The sequence below is a fragment of the Zootoca vivipara genome, chromosome 5 (genome assembly GCF_965207765.1).
Source record: "Zootoca vivipara chromosome 5, rZooViv2.hap1.1, whole genome shotgun sequence".
Taxonomy (NCBI): Eukaryota; Metazoa; Chordata; class Lepidosauria; order Squamata; family Lacertidae; genus Zootoca; species Zootoca vivipara.
The window spans coordinates 41,472,676-41,481,393 of record NC_142588.1 but is presented as its reverse complement, the minus strand read 5'-3'; the positions used below and the strand labels follow the sequence as shown (position 1 = coordinate 41,481,393).

Here is an 8,718-nt window from a genome sequence, read left to right as displayed (position 1 = left end):
CAGTCGTGACCGACTCTGGGGTTGCGCGCTCATCTCGCATTATTGGCCGAGGGAGCCGGCGTATAGCTTCCAGGTCATGTGGCCAGCATGACAAAGCCGCTTCTGGCAAACCAGAGCAGCACATGGAAACGCCGTTTACCTTCCCACTGTAGCGGTTCCTATTTATCTACTTGCATTTTGACGTGCTTTCGAACTGCTAGGTTGACAGGAGCTGGGACCAAGCAACGGGAGCTCACCCCGTCACAGGGATTCGAACCGCCGACCTTCTGATCAGCAAGCCCTAGGCTCAGTGGTTTAACCACAGCGCCACCTGGGTCCCTTAACAGTATGGAAAGCCAGCTGCAATTTGCTTATAGCTTTTGAAGGAAGAGAAGTGATTGAGTTGCACCAGGAACCATCCACCTGGAAGCAGACTTATACTGCTTCCCCCCTCCCTTTCTTTTTTCTCCCCCTTTTATGCTTTGTCTTTCAGATTGTAAACTGCTGTCATAACTTTTCCAGCTGAAAAGCAGAATTAAAATGCTTTAATTAAATAGTGTATGGGTAGGATGAATCTGTTCGCAGCTGCAATTTGTGACCATATTCCCCCGACAATATGGGGAAGCGTGGTGGAGTCCTGTCACTCAAAAAAATTCCCCCAGGAAATCCCACCTGGACAGGAGACTTACAAACTTCAGCAAAGTGTCCTCCCTCTCCTACCTCACTTTTTGCACATATTGCAATTGACTTTGCCGGACAGTTTATTAAATCACCTTTATGGGTGTGGTCTCATCAGTAATATTGGTAGCTGTTCCTAATTTGCGCCAACACTATTTGAGGTAGTATAAAATGCTGATATAATGACATACTGCAATAAGGAGTAGTTGAGAGAAAGCTGCTTCTGAAACCTGTATTTTTTATACAAAATGTCAGTGAAATTTAGAATGAAGTCTTTATCCAAAGTTCACCTAAAATGAAAACTTCATATTTTCTGTTGGAAAACCAAAGCAGTTACACTGTTTCCAGTTCTTCCTCCAAAGCAGAATGTGGGTGTTGGCAGTTCCTCCAGAAGAAGAAAGCCTGCTAACCATAAGAAAAAATGCTTGTGTTAGGAAAAAATTAAGCTACATCCTTATTGGATAGCTATTTAAACTTATATTAATTCAAAATAGAGCACAGACAAATTAGAAGACTCTACCACTTTCTATAGTCTTGTACCGGTATGTTTTATATCGCTGACCAATATTGCCAAGGTAAGATTTAGTCCTCTTATTATAAACAGACCACAGGCTGCTATCATGGCAGCAATTCCAATTTCCCCCAACCACCAATGTCAAGAATTACGAATCAGAAAACAGCTTGGGGACCTGAAAATCCAAAGTCTATTTACCTTCTGTAAATACAAACTTGGTTAATTTATCTGCAAGAATGCCTTCTCTTCTATCAACCTGCCTGTGATGCCTCAGGTTAGCAAAAAGTACATCTGAATTCCAAGTATTCAGGCAGAAACCATCTTCACAGAAATTCACACACAATTGAGCATATTAAGCATCAGCCCTAGAACAACTTTGCAGTGGTTGCTCTATCTAGCTATCTATCGACTCAGGATAAGCAGGTTAAGTCGGGACACAAAGCTCTCTCACTAGTATCCTAATATCCAAAATACCTTAAAGAGAGGCATGCACCCACCTTCTTTGAACTCTTTGAGCAGCTCCTCTTTGGTCCAGTTACAAGATGTTACAATGAAAAAGCCTCCAGGCTTCAACACTCTGTGCAGGGAATTCACATATTGCTTCCTCTTCTGTGCCGCATTGTCTGGGTTCAGACTGATTGCGTCAAAAGTCCCTTTATCAATGCAGACCTGAAAGTCTGATAAAGCATCTGATGGATTTAAAATATCTTCTACCTGTAGAAGGTAGTTATAGCTGTCAAACCTCTTACTGCAGTCATTACTTAATATTTTCCTATCAGGTTTACTATGCCCATGTCTTCCTAGGATCATAGAAAGAAAATAAGTGCAGAACACTCCTAAACCAGGCATTCAGGGATATTTTATTTATTTGCTTTTTTAGATATTGCTGCATCATTCGTCAACAAAATCTACAGGGCAGTTTACAAAACATTTCTCATAAGAACAGTAAAATACAGACTAATGAAAAGAAACAAAACATGAAATCAACGTAAGGCAGCATAAAATCAGCAACGTAATGTGACGGAGACATCTAGATCCTGTCCCCATACGTGGGAGACTGAGGTCACAGGACAACAACCCTGAAAGAATAAGCTCTGAATCTTGGTTGTGTAAACAAAACCTGGTAGGCAATGTATTCCGTGTAGTGCCAAAAGACATTTCACACCACTTTTTAGTCTAGAAGAGATGAGGCAATCTCCACATATGGGAGTAATTGGTCCAGGGTCATACACAGTACAAACCTATTCGGAAGAAAGTCCCACTAAGTTCAATGAAACTTCTAGGCAAGTGTGAAAACAAAAAGCCTCGCCTGGCATTTGTGTCAATTTCAACATTTGGTATTCAGTTGAAGACTGGCTTTGGAAACTCCATTTAGTTTTCATGACCAGCACCCAATGATAGACCTTCCCTCAGTAAATGTGTCTAAGCCCATATTAAGGCCATTTAAATTAGTGCCCATCGCAACATCTTGCGGCACAAAATTCTGTGTAAGGAAGCACACAAGGAAACTTTTGAAACTTTCAAAAGGAGGGTGGGGCTCAGGCTTTTGTTTTATGACAGAGGAAGAAAAATGTTATTTATCCTCTCACTGCAACATGCCTAATTTTATAAATGTCCATCCCTCAGTTATTTTTTTTCCTAAGCTAAGAAATTCCAATATTTTAGCCTTTTTTATAGGGAAAAGTCCTCCTATCCTATCCTATCCTCTTATCATTTTGCACCCATGAAGACTTACCTGCAACTTAATGTGAGGCAACCCTTCTTTTTCCATTATGCTTTTTGAAAGCTGCACTGCAGGCAAAGAATAGTCAACTCCTGTAAGATTGGTATAACCAGATTTGGCCTAAAGAGAGGAAAAGTCCATTAAGCCCTAAATGTTTCATTGGCTTACTAGTTGATTTTCATGGCATTTACTTTGAAGAAAATCTATACAAGACTGAAACATGGCAGCAAACAGTGCCAGTTATAGAAGAAAATGCAACAAAGATCATGCACTTCTGCATCAAAGATGCTGAACTGCATCACATATTTTACAAGAGAGGAGATATTATAGCATTAAATTTCAGGTGCATGCATGCAATACCTTCGCTCTGTTTTTCTTCTAAACTTCATATACATTGTGGGATCCTTATGTTTCAGTCCTGCATAGTCACAGCTAGCTTAGATCACTGTGAAAAGTCAACCAAGCTTCAGGCCTACACTATACCATAAGATAGTTCCTGATATTTATTCCTGCTTTTATTCCAGAGGACCCATGAAAGAATCAGATTCCATTTCAATTTTTAGGTTGAGAGAATTGTTAACGGCTAATTCACTGCATTAAAGGCAAGGCTGAACATTAAGTATTACTGATAACACTCCATGTGAGAAGAAAAAAGGGGGAAATCTCATGTGGGATCCCAAAACCACACTCAGTTCACTCTGCAAATATTGGGGGGGGGGTGGACCCACCAAATGCCACATCATGCCAAGCTACAGCACTGAAACAATATACACAACAAATAAAGGTAGCTATATTGGCCCATCACTTAAAATTAGGCTCCAGAATCCTATATAATAATGTCCAAGTTGTCCCTGCGTCCAAGCTGTCCTGTGTGTCCCTGGGTCACTGCGCATGTGCGCTAGGGATACAGGGATTGGACAGCAGAGACTGCGCGCGCGCACTCTCCCCCCCCTCTGCCTCCTCCAACCGCCACTCCCGCCGGACACAGCCTCACTGCAGGGCACGTCAGGGAAGCGAGGGTGGAGGCCGGCGAAGGCCTCCTCACAACCCTCCCTGGCCCGTGAGAGGAGCGGCGGTTGGAGGAGGCAGGGGGGGAAGAGTGCGCGCGTCCTTCCTGTCGGCGGCTGGGGGAGAGGAACGGAGGAGAAAGCAGCGCTTTCTCCTCCTCCGTTCCTGTCCCCCTGCCGCCGACAGCAAGGACGGGTCCCAGGGTTCGGAGAAGCGCTGCGCAAGCGCTTCTCCTAACCCTGGGATGTCTGCTTCCTCTCGGCGGCTGCGGGAGAGGAACGGAGGAGGAGAAAGCAGCGCTTTCTCCTCCTCCGTTCCTGTCCCCCGGCCGCCGACAGCAAGGACAGGTCCCAGGGTTCGGAGAAGCGCTGCACAAGCGCTTCTCCGAACCCCAGGATGTTCTAGCACCCGTTATTAAACGGGCTGAAAACCACTAGTTGTAAATGTAAGTGCTATCTAGTTTTCAGTGTTCCTTTTTCCATTTACCAAGGTGTCTTTTACCTAAGGGTGAAGACAGATCTGGGCAACAACTAGATTTTGTATTTCTAAAAAATGAAGGATCAGCAGTCTTTTGTTTCTCCTTTGCAGCAGCAGGTACAACTTAAATTTAGCAATGCAACTAACAGAGCTTCATTTCTATGTCCAATACTGCCAGCAACATTCCACCATAAGACCATTTATTGGTGTCAACATTTTTTCTGTCTCCCCTTCCCCTTGTATTGTTTACCATTTTGCCTGATATACCGTAAGTTCTGGAGAACTAAAAAAAACTTTCTCACTATTCCGTATTGTATTGTGCTTACTAGTATTTTAATTCATGTGGAGTGTTTTAACTGAGTTGATACAGCAACTGACGTTGTTCCCGCAAGGGGACAATGACAATAAAGATCTATTCTATTCTAGTAAGATTTGGTTGGTCCAATAAAGCTATTGCTGTAATCTAGTTCTTGGAATTTTTAGTAATATAGCAGCTGGAGGATATTGGGCAAATGTAAAAGATAATTTGAGCTGAAATTCAGGAAGCAAGCATGAAAGACCATAAGGACTATTTCTACACAACTGACTGAGTTTGAACACTTTCCATGGGTGAGTTCAAGCTGTAATCTGGAAATACTACCGAGTGTTGCATCAGAGCACTATTACCGCGATGTATTTGTGGATTTCATAAACTGGCTCAGAACAGGGTTCTTTCAAAGGCAACACTGACACAAAAGAAGTGGTAATGTGTGCGAAATAAATTTTTCGCCTTTCTAGTGCTACGTGACATCCATAGTCTTGAATCAACCTTACCAGAAGACAGCTTCACAGACACTCCCTTGTATCACAGATACAAGGGAGATGTAAAACCTCTCTCTCTCTCTCACTCACTCTCTCTCACACACACACAAAATGTTAATTCAGGCAGCAATTTAAGACAGGCCTTTGGAACATAACGAGTGAGACTATAATAATGTAACACTGATTGCATGTTGTATTGTGCACTGCAGTTCTTCTTTTATTTTTCAATGCTGTATTTTTATTGTTAGCTGCCTTAGGTTCTCATCAGAGGAAGAGTAGGGTAAAGGAAATAAAATAAGAATTCAGTGTAACACATGAAACCATTTTAGATATTCTGGGCTGATTTTGTAGTGCTTCTTTTGATAAGATTTTATTTATTTATTTCATAGCATTTATACGCTGCTTGATTGTAAAATAAAAACCCTCAAAGCAGTTTAAAAACTTTTGGATGTTTAAAGCGACAAACACATACACAAGAATTTTTATGCAACTGAACTGTAACCATTCATATTCAGAATGAATTCCTATGGTACATTAATGGAGATGGAGATGGGCCACTGCAGTGTTAAATTACATGGATGTTGTGCATTTTAACTAATGTTTTAACTCCTGCTTGCTCTGTCACTAGCTTTAGATTTGCATCCAAAAACACCAGATTTACAAATACCAACCAATTCAACCAGCAGAATACCGTTTCCTGTTCCAATGTCAAGCACAGAGCTGTCCAGGGGTATCTTTTGCTTTTCTATCCATCTAATTAAACGAGTCATGCTTTCTTCACCAAACCTAATCAGAAACAGAGGTTCAGGTAACTAACACTGTTAGACTACACAAAACAAAGGCAAACCAACATTGTCAATCTCATGCAATGCATCCACTTCATGATGGCATCAATCTCGAGAGATCACATTGCAAGTTAGTTTGGCTTAATTTTGTAAGCGAACAGATGGCTCTGAAACCTGCTGGGTTAACATTACAGAAGATGAGATGGGTTTGGTGTTGTTTTTTACCAGTAATCTATAGAAACACAAAGCAGCAGTGCAACTTTGTCTACGCACTTATTCAATTTTTGACAAACATCAGGGATATGAACAATTGGCCTCTACCAAGCAGACTGTAGCCAGCAATTCATTTCCCACATAAAAAACAGATGCCACATGATAATTAGCTATTTTAATTTGCAACAGGTTTTGCCTACACGAGCTGGCATTTTTTAATGAAAACCTCTGCATCACATTACCAGTACTCTAAGCAAAACAGCAGGTGTACAATTTTATTTTATTGCATGCACTTTTAGAAAGAAAATAATGCAAAAACATTTAATGCAGCATGTTATGTTGTTACTGACACTTGCCAGATCTCACCAGGAGCACCATTTTCCTTAAAATTTTTCAGTTCACGTTCATATGCTGCATCCCAACTACAGGGAGAAAACAACATGAAAGTTAACATTGCAATGGCTTCGTACGGTATCTTGTAATCCAATAGTGAGGAAGGACTACATAAGGAAGTAGGGGCTACTCTGTTACCAGAGAAACCCAGAGTCCATCCTTTACCTTAACCCTACCCACCACTGATCCAAAACTTGATCCAGTCCCAGTGAAGCTGCAGAATATGCCAACTAACATAAAAGCACCGCTGAATGCAGCAGGACCTCCTTAGAAGTATGCACAGGAGAGCACTGCATGATTTATCGTCGTCCCCCCCCAAAAAAATATACCACATATTACAATGACTATGTTTTCAGACCTTAAAAACAAGTCACTGCAGGGTGCCATGGTACACTGGCTGACAACCTACATATGCAAAAAGTAAGCAAATTAACATTTGCAAGTAAAGGAAGTTGTGCTCCTCTGGCAAAACTTATTAACCAGTCTGCCTATGGGAAACCAGTGAACAGGACAGGAGCGCAACATAACTTTCCCTGCGTATGAGTCCTCACCACAGTTTTCAGAGGAATACCACATCCAAACTAAACTTACCGTACATTTTTAGTTTCTAAAATGAAATATACCACTTGGTTCAAGCCAGCCTAATACAGTAGTCACACATTTTACCTAGAATTCTCATACCAATCCCAGATGTGAGATTCTGCACATGCCCTTAGGTGCCCTTTCTACACCACACATTCCAGAGTATTCTAGGCCCAATAAAGGCCCTGAACCTGTATTAACTTAATTAAGATCAGTCGACAAAAGCTTTACCAACATGTATGCATAAACTTACAGTACTCTGAATTCATTCATAGGGCCGATACTAAAAACCATACAGTATTGCCATGGCAGTTGCCACACAAACGGTAACCCTCCTCTACTTTGTACAGAGTTGCATTTAACAGAAACTTAACCTTCACATTTCCCCTTCCACCGATTTGTATGCAGTTGGCAGGTAAGGCTGTGCATTTCAGAATGCAACCACTGTTCACATATAATTCAAATTAACTAAATAAAAAAAATACAACACTTCCCCATAGGACAATATTTAAACCTCGTTTCCGTTTTGCTTTTTGAAACCGTGCATCTGACGATTTTAAGAAGTGTTAGTCTAAAAACAAATGAAGTTGTTTTAAAATAAAATAATAACGAGGTGGGTTTTTCGTTCCTTTATATGATGGTGATGTTTTGCACATCATTAAAAGCAAGTGGCGGGAAAGTCCGGCAAATCATCAGGACACCCAGTTTCGCCCCTGAACCAAAGGACTTATTGAATTCGGGCGTCTAGGACCAATCTAGGTTAAGCTGAATAGAGGTCCCATTGCAGTAAAGGCAAGTCGAGTCCCATAGACTTCAAGAAGAATCGAGCTCCATCAATGGGATTTGGATTCAGCCCAAACGTCGCGAGGGGAAGGCGAAGCCTCCCGCGGTGGTTCCAGCCCAGCTGCTCCCCACGCGGCGGCGCACTCACTGCTCTTTGGTGCCCAGGGCCGAAGGGCCGAACTCCTCCTCCCGGGCGCTCATTGCCGAACGGCGGCCAGCCCGATCGCGATAGGAAGCAGCGCGCTGCCAACCCAGTTCTTTAATCTTTGCCGCTCTAGGCTGCTGGAGGACCTGCCCTTCCTTGCTCCTTTAACCTCTTCCTGTGGGGTTTTGAGTGTAAGGCTGGGAACCACCAGCTTGTTGCCGAGGCTACAGTTGCCGCGGCGGGAAGAAAAGCCGGGAAGGAGGGCGGGGAGGGGGAGAGAGAGAGAGAGAGAGAGAGAGACACCTACCATGCCCCGCCCCCATTACGTCACCTCTTCTCTACGGTAACTCTGCTCTGGGGAAGAGGAAGCGGTTCAACCTCCATTGCAGTCAATGGGAGATTTCCTATACAGTAATTGGCGGAAAGGTGGGAACCGGGGGTGGGCCACTGGCCCCAGTTACCGGTATGAGAAATGAAAGAAGGCCTTGCTCCGAATCCTGACATTCTCCGCACAGCTATTTCGCTATACCGCGCCTTTTCACTGCCAGGCCCCGGGTGCTCCTGAAGGGCCTCTTCCCTCAGACCCATGGGCTTCTAACGGTTCGTGGGGAAACTACGTTTCCCAGGAGGCCTCACT

At 42.9% G+C, this 8,718-nt stretch overlaps 1 protein-coding gene across 4 annotated transcripts; it reads right to left on the bottom strand.

Annotated features, from left to right (window-relative positions):
* Positions 1–875: 875 nt before the first annotated feature.
* On the bottom strand, positions 876–8,166 carry EEF1AKMT2 (EEF1A lysine methyltransferase 2). 4 transcript variants are annotated; one of them, XM_088669603.1, is made up of 6 exons: positions 8,085–8,166; positions 6,529–6,600; positions 5,852–5,966; positions 2,907–3,014; positions 1,669–1,885; positions 876–1,062 (listed from the first exon to the last, which is right to left on the bottom strand). In XM_088669603.1, the coding sequence occupies exons 1-6, from the start codon at positions 8,135–8,137 to the stop codon at positions 962–964; spliced, it is 666 nt and encodes a 221-aa protein (XP_088525729.1). In that variant the 5' UTR covers positions 8,138–8,166; the 3' UTR covers positions 876–961. The 4 variants fall into 4 exon arrangements, with proteins under 4 accessions (XP_088525729.1, XP_088525730.1, XP_034993636.1 ...); XM_088669604.1 differs by having other exon boundaries at positions 876–1,059; XM_035137745.3 differs by having other exon boundaries at positions 6,535–6,600.
* Positions 8,167–8,718: the final 552 nt, after the last annotated feature.